The sequence below is a fragment of the Mixophyes fleayi genome, chromosome 7, assembly GCF_038048845.1.
Source record: "Mixophyes fleayi isolate aMixFle1 chromosome 7, aMixFle1.hap1, whole genome shotgun sequence".
NCBI classification, from domain to species: domain Eukaryota; kingdom Metazoa; phylum Chordata; class Amphibia; order Anura; family Limnodynastidae; genus Mixophyes; species Mixophyes fleayi.
The window spans coordinates 113,939,512-113,962,121 of NC_134408.1; the positions used below are offsets into that span (position 1 = coordinate 113,939,512).

General features: G+C 44.6%; 1 protein-coding gene across 5 annotated transcripts in view; it reads right to left on the bottom strand.

Annotated features, from left to right (window-relative positions):
- Positions 1-22,610, bottom strand: part of AGAP1 (ArfGAP with GTPase domain, ankyrin repeat and PH domain 1) — a 280,099-nt gene that overhangs the window by 107,679 nt on the left and 149,810 nt on the right. For all 5 annotated transcript variants that reach the window (XM_075180403.1, XM_075180402.1, XM_075180404.1 and 2 more), the window contains 4 exons: positions 16,711-16,798; positions 8,076-8,161; positions 7,711-7,852; positions 4,168-4,302 (listed from right to left, as the gene is read on the bottom strand). In XM_075180403.1, coding sequence (XP_075036504.1) covers positions 4,168-4,302; positions 7,711-7,852; positions 8,076-8,161; positions 16,711-16,798 — 451 coding nt within the window. The remainder of the gene's footprint in view (positions 1-4,167; positions 4,303-7,710; positions 7,853-8,075; positions 8,162-16,710; positions 16,799-22,610) is intronic.

A 22,610-nucleotide genomic window follows, 5' to 3' on the forward strand; every position in this document is an offset into this window, starting at 1 on the left:
TGTGTAAAGGGTGGTAATAAGTTAAACTGGAGATATTAAGATGATGGTTGAGGAATATTATAAGCTTGCATGAAGAGGTGGGTTGGCAGAGAACGCTTAAAAGCTTGTAGACCAGAGGAAAGTCTTATTGTGCGAAGGAGGGAATTCCACATAGTGGGTGCAGCTTGAAAAAAGTCCTGTAACTGGGAACCGGAGCATGTAATGAGTGTGTATGAGAGACTCAGACCTTGTGCAGAACGGAGGTGTCGAGTTGGGAGATATTTTGAGACAAGTGAGGAGATGGATGTTGGTGCAGATTTGTTGATGGCCCTGTATGTTAGAAGTATTTTATATTGGATTCAGTAAAAAAGCAGACAACCAATGTAGAGACTGACAGAGTGGATCAGAGGAAGAACGATTTGCAAGGAAAATCAATCTAGTCGCTGCGTGCAAAATAGATTGTAGGGGTGAGTTTGATTTAGGGAAGACCAATAAGGAGAGAATTGCAATAGTCAATATGGGAGATGATAAGTGCATGAATTAAAGTTTTTGCAGTGTCTTGTGTGAGATATGTGTGTATTCTGGAAATGCTTTTTAGATGGATGGAACAAGATTTAAATATAAAGTCGATGTGGGGAACAAAGAATAGTTATGAGTCAAAGATCACACCTAGGCAGCAAGCTTGTGGGGTGGGATTTATGGTCATGTTATCAACAGAAATAGAAATGTCAGGTAGGTAACTTCTGTTGGTGGGTGGGAGTATTATTAACTGTTTGTAAAAGACTGAATTTGAGGTGGTAAGAGGACATGCAGGATGAAATGTCAGAAAGACAGTCAGTAACACGAGACAACAATGATGGCAAGAGATCAGGAGAGGACAGATAAATGTGGGTATCATCCCCATCTCCAGATTTTAGTTTTCCAAGAGAAGTGGTGTAGATAGAGAACAGCAGAGGACCTAGGACTGAGCCTTGTGGTACTCCAACTGATAAAGGAAGCGGAGCAGAGGTAGATCAAGAGAAATTAACACGGAAAGAGCGATTACATAGGTAGAATGAGAACCAGGATAGGACAGTGTCTTTCCTAAAGACCTAAGGATTGCAGCGTTTGTATGAGGAGAGTGGTCTACAGTGCTGAATGCAGCAGAGATCCAGGAGAATTAGCAGAGTAATGGCCTTTAGTTTTAGCTGTGATCAAATCATTAACAACCTTGGTCAACACAGTCTCTGTGGAGTGTTTATAATGAAAGCCTGACTGAAGAGGCTTTATGTTAGTTAACCAACTGTATCTTAGCTCGGTTATTAGCTACTTCATAGGAGTTTGACTACAATAGATGCACAGACTGAAAATCTGAAAGTGCATTAAAAAACTTTTACACACAATCATAATTTTTTATTACCTCCCATCCCGATAAGCTGCTGATCGTATTAAGCAGTGTACAAATGGGTGTTTTGAAGCAGCTACAGTGTATCTCACTGAGCTGTGTTCCAACACTTATGTGAATGCACAAAAGATTTGGCATCATCAATCCCATTAGTAAATGTGGCCTCCATATATACAGGGGATTATAATGGGAGTGGGACACACCAGAAACATTGCTGCAGCCATCATTTCCTTTAAACTGGAGATGAGCTAAGATTTTTGGAAAAAGTTTGTACAATTCTAATTTCGAGGCACATTAGGCCATTTAACAGAGGCACCAGATACAACCTTATGTTGTCACTCTTTCTTCACCTTTGCACCCTGTCTCTATAAAGCTCCTCACTATATGAGGCCACCAATGTTTGGTGAAAGTGTGCTCTGTACACATGGCCATCAACGATCTCTGGTCTGGTTACACAAGTGTATTAGTGCACCTTGGATCAACACCGCAGACGCGGCCTGTAGACTGTGCGAGTGGTATTAGCAGACTGCTTTTACATTTCACAGAAAGAGACTTCTGATGTGACATGGAAGTGAAACTATTTTGATCTACTTTTGTTCATTATACAGAACATTCACCCCAACACTTGAGTGTGTGATCTATTAAGATTGGCCTAGACTAGCTGGCTGGCTGTAACATGCAGGCCCCACATTGCGCAACACTGGCCCACACCGTGGTGCATCACTGGCCCTGCTGGGAAATGAGTACATTAGTTAGGAACAGCAGGTATTTCATCATGTGAGGGGCTTGGATTATATTTCAGGGCTGGGAACATGTCTGAGACAGGCGAGATAATGTCAGGTAAAAATACACCTGACTTATACGGAGTAATATGCTCTATATTACACAGCACATAAAACCCCTCAAGGAACGGAAAGCAAAGCACTGTATACACACTAAGCGCAAGTTAAAAAGCCAAATTTTTTTTTTATCCTTAGCCATAGAAAACACATTGTATGAAGGCAAGGATGTATGTAGTGCTAAATAGATGAATAGCGCTCCAGACAAGTGAGGGGAAAAGGAATATAATGCAAGTATATAAGATTATGTTACAATGGAATATTTCCCACCGTCTCATGCTTTTCATAGGGTCATTTGAAAACGCGCTCTAAGAAAACGCAATAGACTGCATGAAACATGTTATGCAATGTATTTTCTATTGCTGGGAATACATTTTTTTTTTTGTTATTTTTTTTTTTTTAGTACCTCTTACACTTTCTTTATTTTTTTTTTAGGTATATGGGCAATGTCCTTTCTAGAACCACCTCCTTGTAAGGGATTGAGGACTGCTTAATTTATACTCCAATCTAAACGGTTTAATGCCTGGGCATTAAGGTGGTTATGGGTGTGCCAGCTCTATCCTAATGAATGTGGGGATATTGTAGTTTGCTTTCTTATTGTGTGGTAGCCAAAACAATTTCCATGTAACATACAGTAATTGCAGTGTTGTGTATTACAGTCCTTTGTTTTGGTTTTACACCATAGGTTACCTTTTACCACATTGAAGTTGTGTGAAACCACCATACATGTAAAAACATATAACATTATCAGAATGTAGTAGTATAGTAGCAGCTTTACTTGAAAACTGAAGTGTGTTCCTAAAATAGATGCAATTTTTGGTACTGCCACTAGAGGGAACTGTTGGATTACTAATAAAGTGTTTCATCTTCATTACACATATCATAGGCCAGGTTAGGAACTGATCAAGGTAAGTTTTCGGCCAAACCTGTTTCCCACTGTTATCCTCCTCTCTACTCCTCATCATATTACCATTATGACAGGGTGGGCAGTGCAGTGGTGGAATGAACAGGTAGATGAACGCTGGGTAATCTGGTTAATGGTCAATGACCCCTAGGGCAGCCCATTTGCGCTCAGAATGTACATAGAAAAAGACGAACGTAAAAAAAAAGAAGCATATTTACATATCTATATGTCCAGTTCGATGCAACTCAAGTTCCGTCCAGCTCTAAAACAGTAGCATTTACGCCAGGTGTACTCCCCACTAGCCGCTACAATAACGACTTAAGTACCATCAGCTGGAGAGGCTAGATAGTGTTACTGATGGTCATTATCGTCACTGTGTATCGCTAGCCCTCCAGCACCCACACCCACCACCTAACATACATATCTGTGGATGTCCACCTCTAACTGTGCTGCATTTACATAAATATGCCCTTACTGCACTCGGCCTATGCTTGCCTCACCTCTCCAGGAGTAAGACCATGCAAATAAACAATAGGTAAACATCTCTACATAGACATAGACGTACGCATGTTTAGTGTGCATGCACAGTGCAGAGATAAGTATCGCAGAAAATTGACGTCTGTGAAACTGTAAATGGACTTCAATATGTATATCTACAGTATATTTGTCATGTTTTTCATCTGTGACATCAGAGGATGTGACCGCTTCAGAGGCAGTTGTGTAAGAATTTAAATCATTCTCATCTGTACATTCGCAAATAAATTTACCACGATTCTGTAGCTGGCTTGCACCAATTGCTAAACTAGTACTCCCAGACGGCATCCGTCGCAGCAAGCTGCGAGCTGGACCAACAACTGAGAGCTGCTGGCTGCCAGAACAACCATGAAGAGAATAAATAGCTAGGAACATGTCATGTTTACAGCAAATCTCAAGAAATGGATGCAGTAGAGCCAAAAGAGTATGTTTAACGGATCAGCAGCAAGTATGTGACAGTTATCCCTCTCCCCTCCATCTGCTTGGATTGCTCTATTTGCTATATCAGATATGTGGCTGTAACTCACCATCCTGGAAGACACGTTCCACATTAAGTCCATAGGTGGCGCAGGTTTCATAGTAAGTGCATCGCTTGAGGTCGTTGGATAGTTTTCGCGCTCGGGCATCGTCTATTACACGGGGGTTGCTGCAACTGATGGCATCTGTATGAACAGAGAGATAATATTATTTTATAAGCTCTTGGGGGAAGCCTATTGGTGTCATGACACAGTGTAAACATAAGCTTCCATCCCCCCACAATAGAACCGAGCAGGGGGCCTATCCTGAGCATGCACAATCTGAGCGCATGTGTCACTCAGAAGAGGTCCTTTGAGGGCTGAGCGGGGGCCTCTGGGGCAATGTTGGGCACCACAGCAGCTGCACATCCCCTATTGCTACTACACCCTGATTTCATGTCAGATTTAATTGTGAATAGTTTATAAAAATTACACAATGTGGCGAGTAACATCCCCTTTGAAACAGATGCAGAACACAGGAGTTGCATCATTGATATAACCAAATACTTGTCAACTTGTATAACGTGCCAGGAGGTCAGATGGTGGGTGCAGGAGGGGGCGTGGTGACTGTGGCCCTGCTCCCTGCAATGGAATGCAAACATTCATAGCATCGGGGGCGGGGCCTGATTATGCAGATTGCATGGTTACACTCCGATTCCGCCTATATCCAGGTATCTACTCTTCCAGTAGTCCAGTAAGTGAAGCAGTTGCAGGGGCGGATCTAGAAAAAATTTCTACCCTGGGCAATTTAGGGGGGGGAAGCATTTAGGCCCCGCCCCCTGTGACTTCTAAGGCTGCCGGCAGGTCCGTTTGGCAGTGACAATGTGCTGTCTGGCTGCTCTGATTGTGTTTAAAACACAATCAGAGCAGCCGGGCAGCACATTGTCACTGCCGAGCGGACCTGCACATAGTGTGCAGCGGCAAGCAACAAGCCCCTGCTAGGGGGGGCGATTGCCCCGATCGCCCCCTTTCCCCCTGGATCCGCCACTGAACAGTTGTGTTCTGTGATCATCTCCATTACAATGTCAGAGGTTGGACCCTTTAATGCACACATCCATTTGCTTATCTTTCTATCCTGTGCCCCAGCACCATCCGACATACTGGGCCTGAGTCATTAAGGCAAAAAAGGAGTAAATGTTCTCTGGGACAAACCATGTTACAATGCAAGGGGTGCAAGTTAGTTTATTATTTTGCACATAAGTTAAATACTGGCTGTTTTTTCATCTAGCACACAAATACTTAATAGCTTTATTACTACACTGAAATTTAAAGTTGATCTAGGACATGCCCTACCCCAACTATAAATGTGTCCCCACATTTTAAATTTACCTCCCCTCCAATGCAACATGGTTTTGCCCAGGTGCAAATGTTACTCCTTTTTTATGCTTTGCTCTACTTAATGACTCAGGCCCACTGTGTATAGTGTACTGTCTACACCTTACTAGAACAGACATTGGAACCCTACCTTTGAAATGCACATTTAAAATGTTTATTTGGTGTTTATTTTTGCTAAATATGTGTACCCTTTGGTTTCTAAAGATTACTCTTTTTAAATGTATAGACTGACTACCTTGTGCACTTTATATTGATATATATATGCACTTGGTGAAAAGATGAGTTCTATTTTTTTTGGGCAGTTTTCTAACAAACGTAAAATTATTTTGCATATATTCATGTGAATAAAGTGCATCCTCTTTCATATCTGTGTTTTTACATGATTAACAATAATCTAGTGTCCACCATGTCCTACATTTCACCTTGTGAGATAAATAGCCCATAACAGATGTTATGTTATCGTTATCATTATCTATTCAACAACAATACGGCGACATGAAGGAGCCATGTGTGAAAAAGTAAGTACAATTTCATGGCTCCATCATCAATAAAGAAGGTAACGTGAGCCATATGCCATCATTATATGACCATCAGGAAGTGCTACCACCTATACAGGAAAGCAGAACTACCGGCAGCTCAGTTTGGTGCAGGCAGGATTGCGGTAACACCAAGCAAAGAGAAGAGACATCTGCAATCAACTCAGAGGAGCAATTGTTGCTGATCAGTCAGGAAAGGGGCAATTAGGCCATTGCCAAACAAATTGATCAACCTACAGTGGAAAAGATTATTTACAAATGGAGAACACTGAAAAGGGTTCCAATCTTGAGAGGGCTCTGAGAAATTGCAAGAACCTGAACGTTACATCCAGGGATCTACAGGCCTCTGTCAACACTGCAAAAGTCCATAATTCTACTATCACAAAAAGACTGAACAAGAATGGCTTTCATAGTAGCCAGGAGAACACTCTAAAGGGTACACATTAAGAAAAATAACAATCAAGGTAGTTTAGAAAAATGGTCAAGAGTGTGGCAACAACTGTTCAATGCCAAAACTGTAAAAATCATGCACTTAGGTCTCAAGAACCCTAAGGCCGAAAACAGTACTAAGGCACAAAAATGGTGACTACTTAGGAGATCCAGGAGGCACCATTTCAGATGACTAACAGGTAGACGATGTAGTAACACAATGGGGGAGGCTAATCAGAAACCAGGTTGCATAGGAAGAAGAACTAGTAGTAGAAAGAGAGGGGTTGATGCCTTGGGTGAGAACACACATACATGCGTTCAGTTCTAGAGGCCATATCTCCAGAAGAGCACAAATAAATTACAGACCGTGCAAAAAAGAGCTACTTAAATGGTGCATGGTCTACATCACAGAAGGACCTCAATATGTATAGCTTGGAACAGAGAAATGAGAGGGCGATCTGATAGGAGCTTTCATATATATCAGTGGTCTTAACAACGTACAGGGAAAGACTATTCTACAGGGAAAGGGAAGTATTAGAAAGGACCGTGCAGGAGGGTGGCCGGTTTAGGGGCAATCTGAGAAAGAATGACTTCACTGACAGGGTAGTTGATAAGTGGAATAGCCTTCCAGCAGAGGATGTTTAAGCTAATACAGTAGGGGAATTTAAACATGATTGGGATAGGTATAAGGCTATCCTAAATCAGAAGATAAGAATTATATAGGGTCTAAGGTTTTTAGGACTAAAAGTGGGCAGACTAGATGAGCCACATGGTTATCGGCCATCAAATTTTATGTTTCATTATTTCAGTGTTGTAAAGAGGAGTGGGCCAACATTCAAAGACTGATAGAGAAACAATTATATACAAGTTATTGCTCTTAAAGAGGACTATGTATTATTGTACTTTTTAACTTTTTTCCTAGGTGCAAAATCTGCATGGATTATTTGTTACATGAGATTAGATTTAAGACTTTAGGACTTTGTGAGGACTAGATGATGACTAATGATGTTGTGGTATGTAAAAACATAGATTTGAAAGAGGGTGTACTTTCTTTTTCACAGGACTGTATGCCAAGTGTAGCACGGTACTGACACATATACCCATTACATTTCTTAAGCTTCTTATTTGTCGAGTGTCTGTTGCAGTTACCTACTTTGCCACAAGATGGTGCTGTGCTCCCAGGCATTAAACCCTTTTTAATATCAGTAGAAAGGCAATCTCAGTAGGCGCAGGTTGTAGTAGGAACTTGACTCACCCTGAGTGCCCACCAGCACCATAGGAATCTCGTTGGTATTGCGGTAGTTGGCTAGGCGGCTGTAATAGTGATAGACTGTCTGGAAACTGATCTCATCCTCCAGGCTGAAGACAAAGATTACAGCATCCACCCACATAGCAAACTAAACAAGGGTGAGAGACAAGTAAAAAAAGAATACAAGTGAATTAATGAGGGGGGAAGGGGATCAAGAGGAAGAGGAAAAAGAATTGTAACCAATATTGATGAAACGAGATAATAGAAAGGGTAGTGAGAAGACAATAGAGAGGGGTGCGTACACTAGTACAATGGTGTAAATGAGTATAAGAAGAGATTACACATTACAAGTGCAGCAACAGACATCTTACTTGTGCTTCTGGGGGTCCTCCCTCATCCCGGATCAGGAGGAGGTAGCTCTGTCCATCAACCACTATCTCCTTCTTGAACCTTCCCCCTGCCACAGAGGTGAGAGTGTTAACCAGAATCAGAGACAGTGGAGCTAAGAGGACAGGGGACATGGATGAGGGGAGGAACATTAGGGAAAGGGGAGACTTTGCTTGTAAGAAAAGTGCAGGTACAGGAGCCAGTCACACACAGAGCATAGGGTGAGAAGTAAATAGGATTCAAGCTAGGATTAAATGAGCAGGAAAATAGCCTTGCTTGCTCGGAGGTCAATCCATATAACCTCTTGGCTGTGACTGTTCTGCAGACAAAGGAAAACTACAGTAGCGGACTAGACTGACACTTCTGTACCCAATCACATATTGTTCTACAAGCAATGTCCTGGTGTTAGTATGCAATGGTAGTGGTGAATACACTGCGCTAAAGACCAACAAGAAGGGCAGAGCTGCATTTAACAATAGCATTGTGTACACTGACAGTTGTGTACTTATATATTCTGTATTACCTGCAGCCCTGCCCTGTCAGGTGGCTCACACAACACATGGTACATCACAAGATGGAAGAGGTCATCACAGGACAACGCAAAGATTGATGTACAGGAAGATGATACACAGAGGTACAAGAACCCCCCTCCAAACTATCAACCTGACCTAGATATACTGCATGGAGAATGCTGTGCCTTATTTACTGAAGAACCCAGATCTCCGATCGTTACATATAAAATGAATGAGAGAACACTTTTATGTTGAGATCACTAGTTATTATAGTGTACAATTGTACAAGTGTATAGTGTACAATTCAAAGCCTTCCATTCCCCCACCTAACCGACCTCCTTCCAACCTCCCACCTACCGCCCTCCCTATCCTGCCCTCCTCCTCGTCATTCTCCTCTCCCTCTCTGCGTTCTCCATCTTTCCTCCTCCTACCCTTGTGTCTCTGTCCGTCCTACCCTCCCCTTAGATTGTACGCTCCTTCGAGCAGGGCCTCCTCTCCTCCTGTTCTCCACCACCTTAACTCTGCTCTCCAGCTCCTTGTCTCCTCCGTGAGGTCCTCCTGCCCTTCTGCCCCTCTAGCTACACCGCTGGGGGCTCTCACCTCTCATCTAGCTGTACATTGAGCTTCCGAGTTACTGTGCTTTTTGTTAACTGTTCCGTGCTGTCTCTCCCTGTATCGTGTTTCTGTCTGTCCCTGTACGGCGCTACGGATACCTAGTGGCGCCTTATAAATAAAAATTAATAATAATAATAATAATAATATAACGCTGTGTGTGTCACATGTAGAGTCTGAGTCATGATATATGTAGAGGAAGCAGGGTGCCAAGTGTCTAATACTATCATTTCACATCCCCATCTATAAATGACCCCAAGGTTAGGGTGACTTGCTGCAACCACTCTGCAGCTTCACAAACAAATGCCCTGGGATTAGACCCCCGTTAATGAAAAACAGATGTCCAGGATGAGCTAACCTGTGTTGTTGTTGTTGTGGAACTAAAAGTACCAGCATGGTTTTACTTAATCTTTATTAAAGAGTCCTATTAAAATATATGACGAGATTACAGGACTCTTTTACACAGCCACCTAACAAATATTTCAGGATCAATATTTCAATATCAGAATTCCACAAAGTTTTACCTAATCATCAGTCTCCTAATAGAGGTGCTGCAATGGCTACAAAGAGCATGGAAATATACATGGTCCACACACAGACCATTCCTGGGGGTAAAAGTCCGGGCACCATACAGGCTCTCATTGGCTTTGTGGGATATATAACCATGCGATTCTCATGAGCTCTAGAAAAACACCCTGAAAAGAACCAGGATCCTCTAAGCTGCGTAACGTTCCTGAGAGTACACTACACCACACCCAAAAATTTGTCTATTATCCAGTGACATCTCTCTATCATGGACCCTATCAGAGACCGCCCCAGCAGCCACCTACAGAGAGGCCCTGCTGACGCTCAGCTACATGTGCTAAAGGACATAAGAGGACTAGACAGAGCACTAAGAAACCCAGGACACAAAGCTGCCCTCTGTATCAGCCGCTTATCCCCACTATAAGGCAGAAATACTAGATCCACGTGGATAGCCGCCTTCTGTATCTACCCAACATTGCCTTCCCTAAAATTAGGTTTTTATTAAGCAGCATTAACAACAAAACACGTTTCAAGTTCAGGACAGAGCCTGGATAGGAAGCAGAAATATAATTACTATGTGATTGTGTGCTTAAAAAGGGTGTAACAAAGGCCTATACAACCTAAGTGCGTAATCTGCAAAATGGCAGACAAAATAAACTCCTGCAGGTTCCACATGTTTAGGCTCGTTACCCACTGGGATAGAGAACATGTAAGTGACAAAGCATGTCCAACACGGCAGCAGTCCGCAGCACGGAGATTGGGGGGGCTCTACAGAGGATGCATAGAACATACGCTGCCACTACCAACCTCAGTGTAAGTACAAGGAGGTGCGGGGTATTGGAACAAACATCTCACATATTCATATCTGTGTATATGCTTTTACTAGAATTAACATCAGCACAATTTGTCATTAAAAAAAAAAGTGTTTTCTTCTCCTTGGTGCTCACTGCAGATAAGAGCAATAGAACACATAATAGTTACATTTAAAAGAAAGAAAATGTAGGAAAAACCAAGGTGATATTAGGAGACAGCTGCCTGTATTACAGTGATAGATTCCTGATGTAGAGGTACAATAGGAAAGCTTCACAAAGGAAAATGCTGTGTAAAATGATTGCTCTATGGTGGCCATGCTTAGTCCCGGACCATCCAACATATTTCCCAGTTGCCGTGGGTGAATTCATTTAGGAGAGCAGTGATATTAAGCACCATTTATTTAATTCAGCACAGATATGCAATAGTAAATCAAGTGAAAAAACTTGGGAGCAGAGCATATTGTACCAGGTGGAAAGGGTCATATTAGAGGGGGCGCAGTTAGCCAAGAACAGCACTATCAATGTCACACAAATCTATCCAAGCCCCAGCAAGCTATTAGTGTGTTGTGTCTTCTGTAATCTATCAGGAGAGCTTACTTGTATAGGAGTGGAGCTGTTACAATTTGCAGTCAGTCCCAATAGCTTATTGGGAGATGTATAGAAAAGGTGATCACACCAGTAAGAATTGTATCTACAAGGTGATGACCCAGTAGGCTAAAATAGTTCAATTAAAAAAAACAAAAATAAACATTTCTACACCTGTAAAACCAACCCCATCACTATGGTCATGAGGTCAGTGTTATGATCACAGCTATGATAATGTTGTCAGCAACAATGATAAAAAGAAACGTGTGCAATCATATCTATTGGCCATCTATTGTTGAAGCTGTACTTCTCATGACGTCAAACCACTTCTTCCATAGACCTACCATTCAATCTGCACATTGCAAAATACTACTGGTGACTTTCTCAGTAACTCCTGAGCCACGTATCTTCCAGGAACACTAGTAAACTTGCTTGTTCTTTTTCCGATGGCTCTAGCTAGATCAAACATCTCTTATGTCTCCCTTTACAATAGTCCTATAATTCCACATAAGCATAGGCCTAGATGAAGTGACAGACAGTATGTATCAAAATACTTGCGCCCTGCGTTATCAGAGTCTGAGGTCGGGAGAAGCTATTATGTTGAGATGTCCAATTTCAAATAATACAGATAATTATCAAGCATACAGCAATAAACTGTCCCTATTTGCGGTAGTTATCCCTGTATGTGGTGTTCTCTATTTGCATTAGTATAAATTTATACAAATTAAATTGTTTAGTTCCATGTTTCGCTTATTTCTACTATCTATTAATAGATATCAAGGTTCCAAGGGTACATGCACAGTCTAGATGGTAAAGTCTATACCCGATACATAGGTTCAATTCCTCAAGTACAGATGTGTACCATATATTAGATACAGACTTTACCATTGATCTAGACCAGTGATGGGCAAACTTTTTCAGGAGCGGGCCAAATAAAAAAGAAAAACTTTAGGCGGCCAATATAATTTATTAAAAGACTCAAATATCAAAATATATAATACAAATGTTTTGAATGGGACGGGAGGGTGTTATATAGCAGTGTTACCTCTATAAGTGCAGCGATCGTACAGACACAGCACTTATTTCAGCAGATTGTTGCAGATCCGTCTTTCTGGTGAGCCACTAACTGACAACACAGCAGCCAATCAAAATCCGCCTTAGTATATGGCCCAGTCCAGCCCATCTCACATGACTTTCAGCCATTAGGGGGCGGGCAGGTGTTTGAGTGATTGACATACGAAGAGTCCTTTTAGGAAGGAGGATGAAGTGTAATGGAGGACATAGCTGGGAAGGAATAAAAATGATGGTTCTGACACACAGGGTCGGCCCTAATAATTTTATGCATATTTTAATGTAATTTTTTTAAATATTGGCAGGCCGGATAGAACCTCTAAGTGGGCCGGATCTGGCCCGCGGGCCGTAGTTTGCCCATCACTGATCTAGACTGTACATATACTAAAAGTGATGGAACCGTGTTATCTATTAATAGACTCTAGATGAAGTGATGTAATATGTACTCTCACAGTGGAAGGAATCGCCTCTCTTAATGAAACTGCACCTGAATGAATGCACACCACACAGCTATTTTAAAACACATGACATTTTATTTCAAGCTACAGGACATTTCTCTGTATTTAGAAAATGTAAAAGAGTAAATATAAAAATCTAAAAACAAAAAAACAAAACAAACTCCACATTTAATATTTTTAGTTTAAAACAAAAAAAGATACTGCCTCGCCCCTAAACAAATATAAATGCACAGATCCTTCTACAGGTCTAAATGTTCACACCCTTGTGTCTGTCAGTAATGGTCTGTTTTCCAGGAATTGAAATCTTGGAGAACTTTTAATTAATGTAGCAATCAGTGACTATATCTATTATAAGTTCCCTAGAGTCACAAGCCATGGACAAATGACCAATTATTATAAAAGCAGGCTTGAGAATATTAGACCCTGCAGATATACATAAGAAAAACACAACACCATTCTAGGTGGAGTCTGCAGAAGGTTCTGCTGTGTTTTACTTTGCTCTTATTAACATTCTGGCTTACTCTAAGGTTTAGGAGTTAATTCTTAGCAATTACTTTTTGAAACCTTTTTGAAATACTGTCATGTGAACATTCTGTATTAATACTTGACAACATGTTCCTTTCCTTTAAAAAAATAAAGATATCTCTGTCTATCTGTATATACAGCGGTTGAGGTGGAAATGTAGAAGTGGCGGCATAAAAAATATATTGGGAATGTGGTGAAGAGACAGACAGCAGGAATCAGTATATGGACAGGCAGTGGTGAAGAGGCAGGGACAGCAGGAATCAGTATATGGACAGGCAGTGGTGAAGAGGCAGAGGCAGCAGTCTGGGAACAGGCAGTGGTGAAGAGGCAGAGACAGCAGGAATCAGTCTGGGAACAGGCAGTGGTGAAGAGGCAGAGACAGCAGGAATCAGTCTGGTAACAGCCAGTGGTGAAGAGGCAGAGACAGCAGGAATCAGTCTGGGAACAGGCAGTGGTGAAGAGGCAGAGACAGCAGGAATCAGTCTAGGAACAGGCAGTGGTGAAGAGGCAGAGACAGCAGGAATCAGTCTGGGAACAGGCAGTGGTGAAGAGGCAGAGACAGCAGGAATCAGTCTAGGAACAGGCAGTGGTGAAGAGGCAGAGACAGCAGGAATCAGTCTGGGAACAGGCAGTGGTGAAGAGGCAGAGACAGCAGGAATCAGTATATGGACAGGCAGTGGTGAAGAGGCAGGGACAGCAGGAATCAGTCTGGGAACAGCCAGTGGTGAAGAGGCAGAGACAGCAGGAATCAGTCTGGGAACAGGCAGTGGTGAAGAGGCAGAGACAGCAGGAATCAGTCTAGGAACAGGCAGTGGTGATGAGGCAGCAGTCTGGGAACAGGCAGTGGTGAAGAGGCAGAGGCAGCAGGAATCAGTCTGGGAACAGGCAGTAGTGAAGAGACAGAGACAGCAGGAGTCAGTCTAGGGACAGGCAGTGGTGCAGAGGCAGAGACAGCAGGAATCAGTCTAGGGACAGGCAGTGGTGAAGAGGCAGCAGGAATCAGTCTAGGGACAGGCAGTGGTGAAGAGGCAGAGACAGCAGGAATCAGTCTAGGGACAGGCAGTGGTGAAGAGGCAGAGACAGCAGGAATCAGTCTAGGGACAGGCAGTGGTGAAGAGGCAGAGACAGCAGGAATCAGTCTAGGGACAGCCAGTGGTGAAGAGGCAGAGACAGCAGGAATCAGTCTAGGGACAGGCAGTGGTGAAGAGGCAGAGACAGCAGGAATCAGTCTAGGGACAGGCAGTGGTGAAGAGGCAGAGACAGCAGGAATCGGTCTAGGAACAGGCAGTGGAGAAGAGGCAGAGACAGCAGGAATCGGTTTAGGGACAGGCAGTGGTGAAGAGGCAGAGACAGCAGGAATCGGTCTAGGAACAGGCAGTGGAGAAGAGGCAGAGACAGCAGGAATCAGTCTAGGGACAGGCAGTGGTGAAGAGGCAGAGACAGCAGGAATCAGTCTAGGGACAGGCAGTGGGGTGAAGAGGCAGAGACAGCAGGAATCAGTCTAGGGACAGGCAGTGGTGAAGAGGCAGAGACAGCAGGAATCAGTCTAGGGACAGGCAGTGGTGAAGAGGCAGAGACAGCAGGAATCGGTCTAGGAACAGGCAGTGGAGAAGAGGCAGAGACAGCAGGAATCGGTCTAGGGACAGGCAGTGGTGAAGAGGCAGAGACATCAGTCTAGGGACAGGCAGTGGTGAAGAGGCAGAGACAGCAGGAATCAGTCTAGGGACAGGCAGTGGTGAAGAGGCAGAGACAGCAGGAATCAGTCTAGGGACAGGCAGTGGTGAAGAGGCAGAGACAGCAGGAATCAGTCTAGGGACAGGCAGTGGTGAAGAGGCAGAGACAGCAGGAATCAGTCTAGGGACAGGCAGTGGTGAAGAGGCAGAGACAGCAGGAATCAGTCTAGGGACAGGCAGTGGTGAAGAGGCAGAGACAGCAGGAATCAGTCTAGGGACAGGCAGTGGTGAAGAGGCAGAGACAGCAGGAATCAGTCTAGGGACAGGCAGTGGTGAAGAGGCAGAGACAGCAGGAATCAGTCTAACAGGCAGATGTGAATAATCGGAGACAGCAGATGTGAGTGAGGTAAAGAATTTCAGCTGTGTGATAGGAGTGTGAAATGAGCATTTAACATGGAGACGCAGAGCACTACAGCCTCCAGCTATTATATAAAGTGGTGAGTCAGTGTGTTCTTAAAATGTTACTTTACAGAGATAAGGTCTGGACATTATGACAACTTAAAAACCACTTAGTTTTGATACATTTTGTTACAGTGACACACATTACAAATGCCAGGAAAATGATCTTCATTGTAAGATAAGAGAGTAATATACTGAAGAAACTCGTTGCTAGAAGGGTTAAAAATGATATGGATTACATCTGAAGAGCTCACAACCCATTGGTCACACACTGATTTCATCTAGCTACAATTTAACAGCTACATTAACTGACATGTTATGCCAGCTAGGTCCCGTGAATCTGTGACACACAGACACAGACACACACATAGTTACTACTTTATTACACTTTCACTGCCGGTCTCCAGGTCCTCTCCATGGCAGAGGCAGGAGACAGGGCGTCTGACACAATTCCCAAGGACACCCTGTAACGTTAGACAAATGATGCTTCTACATGACACAAAGTCTAGCGAACGACATCGGGGAGACAGAGGGAGTGGGATGAGAGTAACCCAAACTAGGAGATGCAAAAGAAACAGAGAGATGAAAAAACACAGAAGAAGGAGTCAACTCTACGTCAGATATCTCAGCCGCCTCTCTGTCTCCTCAGCCCGTAGTGACTGTATATTTACCTGCATCCATATCTGCAAAGAACCAACGGGACAGGCAGTGAGGGAAAGAAGGAGCTTAGACAGTCAAAGACCAGCCAAGGATGCACATAATATACAAGATACAGAGGCAGGAAGCTTCCTGGTACACCTCATACATCACAAGGGGAGCAGAGAAACTCAAGATAGTAAGGAGGAACCAAATACATTCTGGAACATTTCAGGCAGAAAGGGCAAAACTGGAGCTAAATATTAGTCTGAGCAGCACGATTCTAGGGTGAGTGCACACTACTCTGAACACGTTTCATGTATATAGAAGTGAGATAAACACCATCCTCACATCACCTCTCTCTGCTGTTATTAAATGCTTAGACTGATGATCATGATGACCTACAGCTCAGCCTACAGATGGACACAAAACTGGAATATTCTGTGCTGCCAATAACGTTTCAATGCTCCGTCTACAGGCTGTTGTACCCAGCCCACTTCGTCTCCTTCTCACCTGGAAGTCCTCTGTTTTAAGGAATGACAACAATAGGTGCTAAGACCCTAGTCAATGCACCCAATTATTTATACTGTTATCACTGTAATAAGTGTATATCATTATTGCTGCATCCCAGCTTCATCCTGGCCTAACTTCCAATTGGACGACAATGGATGTGTACAGCTCTTTGTTGTACAGGATTATTTTATTCCATAGACTGCATATAAAAGTGACAGAGGGAAAGGTCTCCACTTACCTTCTGGGGACTCCTCCTGCACATAAGTACCCGTTAGGTACCGATGCACCAGAGCAGACTTCCCACTTGCTAGATTTCCCACAATGCCCTACAAGATACAAACATGAATAAAAGTCAATACTTGCAGGTAGTACAAATACGATCTTATTTTTTCCCGTTTAGTTGCAGACCACACACACTAAATGTAACCACCATCCAGCCACTAGGTCGTTTGCACTTTAGGTCTCAACATTTCACATTGCTGTTTAACAAGGACAAACATTAGACCAATAATTGAAAATACAGCAAAGTATTATACAACAGAAGTAGATCGCACTGCTTAGAGGTAATTACAACCTCCATCCTTTTTAACACAGCTGCAGTATAAAGTGAAGGGAAGAAGGATTACAAATTCTTTTCAGATCCATTTTTTTTAAATTTAAAGCACTCTTCATTTACATCTACATAGCTAGCCTGACTTTACTTATTCTTATTATTTCTTTTCTGTTGCTTATAAAAAAAAAAAACCTTTGCTATAACTTTTTTCTTTGTATTACATCTTTTATTGCGAGAAAGCACAACTTGATACAGCAATAAGGGTCACAAGAACAACATGCCGGTAATACACCATAATACAAATAGTGAGCCTGTGCAAAGGAACAGAAGTGCAAAGCCTGGATAGTGCAAGGTATATGGAAAAGGGGGACTTTGTGTGACTAGAGGGTATAGGAATGTGGGGGTGGCGGGGTCAGCCGGCCTCGAGGCGGCACAGTATACAGAGTTCCGCCTAGCAAAGAATTCACCACAAATTATTTTTTTATATCATTCTCTATTAATCAAGCACTAAAATATAGCTAACAATGTGGAACAATATTGTATGTATTATAAAACCGCATAAGAGTCATACTACACCTTAATAAGTTTTTGTTGTTTCTGGGGTTTTTTAGCAACATTTCCTTATATATTGTACTATATGGAATGCACAAATTTACATTAACTTTTCCAAAAATACCACCGAAATTGTCAATAATTCTTTAAAGCCCTATCATGTCAATAGCAGCAGTATACAGAGCCAGTGTCTCATCAACAGCAGCATTATTAACAATACAGCTACCTGTTTTACAGCATAGTATACAATGATATGTTATGGGGGAGAGGGAAGAGATGAACAACTTGAAGCTTCCCAACGTAGGGACATTCTTCCCTGTCCCAGAACAAAAACAGTAAAAATGTAGACTTCTGCATATCAATTTTCATTTAGGTTTGTGTGCTTGGTTACATGGATCTAACAAATGCTTGAAAGCGTGGCACGTAAAACAAGACGTTTGATGGCAGCGTCTGGAGTGAGGCAGTAATATTGTATTCCTAGGGGTCCGCACCTCCCCTGAGAAGTGACGCTGTGTCACTAGGAAGCGTGCTGTGCATCAGCAACAAACAAAAGACTTTCAGATCACTCTAAAACCTCTCTAGGCACAGGTCTGACGTACGTTTAGCAACACCAGGGGCCGACAGCCAGAATACAAAGCCTGTGAGCAGCAGAACAGAGTGCGTACAAGAGGTCAGAGCGGAAAGAAGTTTATGAGTGGGAGGGTACTGGGTGGCAAATGCAGCTGACACCTGTATCACTTGAGAGTGGATCTTTCACTCAGTTTAGGCAGCCATTAACTTACTAAGCAGTAGTGACATCACTGAGACATGTGGTATTCTGCTCCTAGTGAATTGATAAGCTGAACATTGGACCAGCACATGACACGGTTGCCAGCCCTGTGTGTAGGCGATAGATCCACTTTACCAGCAATCATTTATAATCATATTACCACTGCACCCACCAAGGCCAGCACATGGCTTCATAAATTCCCACTGTAGCCAGGAAACCAGAGACGACTTCTAGCTGTACTTTCCACAGATCATAATGGACAGAGCACTTTCCTGGCTCCTACATTGTACGACTAGATCCAGAATCCTACATAATTCTGTCCAGCTTTCCAAGAATATATAAAGAAATATGGCAATAACCAAAGTGCAGCAGGGAGAATACATAATTAATTACTGATGTAACAAGGGAACATATTGCAGTATGGCCTACAGAAATAAACCTGAATATAGTGATGGAGAGCTGAAGACAATATTGGATTGGATAATTAAGAAATACAGAGGCCTCTGGCTCAGACTATGCTATTTATTGTATTACAGAAAACAAAAAAAAGAACCTGTTTAATATTGGAATCTCTCAGAATGCTAGCTGTGGAGCAGCCTTCAGTTACCTGTGAACACAACGCCTAGGTTCACATGCGTCCCTTGCTTGGCTGACTTAGGAGTTTCATGTTACTGCACATAGGGGATATAAGGGTGGTTTCAAAGCAAGCGAAATGTATGGAAAAGTTGTAATCAAATACAAACAGTCCATATGACCAGTGCGCACTGCACAGGGACCAGTCTGGTGACCAGTGCACACTGCACAGAGACCAGTGCGCACTGCACAGAGACCAGTGTGGGGACCAGTGCACACTGCACAGGGACCAGTCTGGTGACCAGTGCACACTGCACAGAGACCAGTGCGCACTGCACAGAGACCAGTGTGGTGACCAGTGCACTCTGCACAGAGACCAGTGCGCACTGCACAGAGACCAGTGTGGGGACCAGTGCACACTGCACAGGGACCAGTCTGGTGACCAGTGCACACTGCACAGAGACCAGTCTGGGGACCAGTGCACACTGCACAGAGACCAGTCTGGTGACCAGTGCACACCGCACAGAGACCAGTCTGGTGACCAGTGCACACCGCACAGAGACCAGTCTGGTGACCAGTGCACACCGCACAGAGACCAGTCTGGTGACCAGTGCACACCGCACAGAGACCAGTCTGGGGACCAGTGCACACCGCACAGAGACCAGTCTGGGGACCAGTGCACACCGCACAGAGACCAGTCTGGTGACCAGTGCACAGAGACCAGTCTGGTGACCAGTGCACAGAGATCAGTGCACACTGCACAGGGACCGGTCTGGGGACCAGTGCACACTGCACAGAGACCAGTCTGGTGACCAGTGCACACCGCACAGAGACCAGTCTGGTGACCAGTGCACACCGCACAGAACCCGTCTGGTGACCAGTGCACACCGCACAGAACCCGTCTGGTGACCAGTGCACACCGCACAGAGACCAGTCTGGTGACCAATGCACAGAGACCCGTCTGGTGACCAGTGCACAGAGACCAGTCTGGTGACCAGTGCACAGAGATCAGTGCACAGAGATCAGTCTGGTGACCAGTGCACACTGCACAGGGACCGGTCTGGTGACCAGTGCACACTGCACAGAGAAGAGTCTGGTGACCAGTGCACACCGCACAGAGACCAGTCTGGTGACCAGTGCACACCGCACAGAGACCAGTCTGGTGACCAGTGCACACCGCACAGAGACCAGTCTGGTGACCAGTGCACACCGCACAGAGACCAGTCTGGTGACCAGTGCACACCGCACAGAGACCAGTCTGGTGACCAGTGCACACCGCACAGAGACCAGTCTGGTGACAAGTGCACACCGCACAGAGACCCGTCTGGTGACCAGTGCACACCGCACAGAGACCAGTCTGGTGACCAGTGCACACCGCACAGAGACCAGTCTGGTGACCAGTGCACACCGCACAGAGACCAGTCTGGTGACAAGTGCACACCGCACAGAGACCCGTCTGGTGACCAGTGCACACCGCACAGAACCCGTCTGGTGACCAGTGCACACCGCACAGAGACCAGTCTGGTGACCAGTGCACACTGCACAGAGACCAGTCTGGTGACCAGTGCACACTGCACAGAGACCAGTGCACACTGCACAGGGACCAGTCTGGTGACCAGTGCACACTGCACAGAGACCAGTCTGGTGACCAGTGCACAGAGACCAGTCTGGTGACCAGTGCACAGAGATCAGTGCACAGAGATCAGTCTGGTGACCAGTGCACACTGCACAGGGACCGGTCTGGGGACCAGTGCACACTGCACAGAGACCGGTCTGGGGACCAGTGCACACTGCACAGAGACCAGTCTGGTGACCAGTGCACACCGCACAGAGACCAGTCTGGTGACCAGTGCACACCGCACAGAGACCAGTCTGGTGACCAGTGCACACCGCACAGAGACCAGTCTGGTGACCAGTGCACACCGCACAGAGACCAGTCTGGTGACCAGTGCACACCGCACAGAGACCAGTCTGGTGACCAGTGCACACCGCACAGAGACCAGTCTGGTGACCAGTGCACACCGCACAGAGACCAGTCTGGTGACCAGTGCACACCGCACAGAGACCAGTCTGGTGACCAGTGCACACCGCACAGAGACCAGTCTGGTGACCAGTGCACACCGCACAGAGACCAGTCTGGTGACCAGTGCACACCGCACAGAGACCAGTCTGGTGACAAGTGCACACCGCACAGAGACCCGTCTGGTGACCAGTGCACACCGCACAGAACCCGTCTGGTGACCAGTGCACACCGCACAGCACCCGTCTGGTGACCAGTGCACACCGCACAGAGACCCGTCTGGTGACCAGTGCACAGAGTACAGCACCACATCTGACAATCAGTAAACAAGTTTACAGTAGAAAACCATATGACCACTATAAAATGCAGTCTGTGCAGTTGCCTGGTCAACATTCGGACATGCATAACAAACCAAGATGTGGATATCTCAAAAGTTGTCAATAAAAGACACAGGTCAATATACTTGCATCTTAAAAACTTAGTGGTGCATTAAGCGTGGCACAATGGTTAGCATTGCATGTTCTCCCAGTATTTGTGTGGGTTTGTTCTGAGTGTTCCGGTCTCCTCCCACCCTCCAAAGACATACCTGTACAGTAGGTGACTTGACTTCTGATGTAACTGACCATAGTGTGTGTGTTTGTGTATGTGCGTCCGTGCGTAGGTAATATAGATTGGAAGCTCCATTGTATAATTTCAGAACAGCAGCATATATGCAGTGAGGTTTCTAGAGCGGCAGAGCAACAGGGGTTGCAGAATTCACAGATGAAAGGGGACCCAGACTGCGATCCTATGTGCAGCCACCTTCAATCATCTAACAGATGCCGGCACCTCTCCACTGCTCAGCCCCTCCACCTTACCTTGAATCTCCCTGGTCGTGCAGTGTCCTCCATTTCTGCCATTAGCGCATCTGATCATAGACACGCTCATAGCTCTAAATGGGGTACAAGGAGATGACATCAGAGGACACGTCCGGGGAGGGATCTTTGTGTATTAACAAGGATCTTTGTGCAATGGTCTGTATGAGGGATCTTTGTAAGAGGGTTACCTCAGTGTATGGGCATCTCTGTGAAAAGTTGTGGTTGCTCAACCATGGCAATGTGGGGCTCTCTTTCCCATTGCCTCAGATTCTGCACCAGGGACTTCTGATGTCACAGAAAACTGTTGCACTGGGATGCAATGCATATGCCATACACCTTGTGCTCAACGTGGTGTCCAAGCAACATAAAGAGGCACAATGGTAAACAAAGCCAATGCCCACAAAACATGATGAATTGCTTTAAACCACTGGTGGTCAACAGGTGGTCTCTGAGCCTTCATCTGCAGCCCCAGCCAGCTGCTACCAATATCAAGCAGAGAATAAGAGTGAATGGGAGCAACTGGCTTCCTTGTCATGTGACTTCCTCTGCACCTTGATGGAGGTCACGCAGCACAACCAATCAGAGGAGAAGTTAGAGCAGTGCATTCTGGGAGGTCTGAATGGCATGGGGGGGTTTCAATACGTACATGAAGGCATTTTGGGGCATTTTGTGACAAGTTAGGGTCTGAGGGCATATGGAGATATTTTAGAGCACTGAGTGGCATGTGGTGAAATTTTGGAATAGCTGGGCATATGGGTGCATTGTGGGATGAGTGATGTGAGGGTGTCAAAGTTGTTTTGAAATGAAGGGTAAT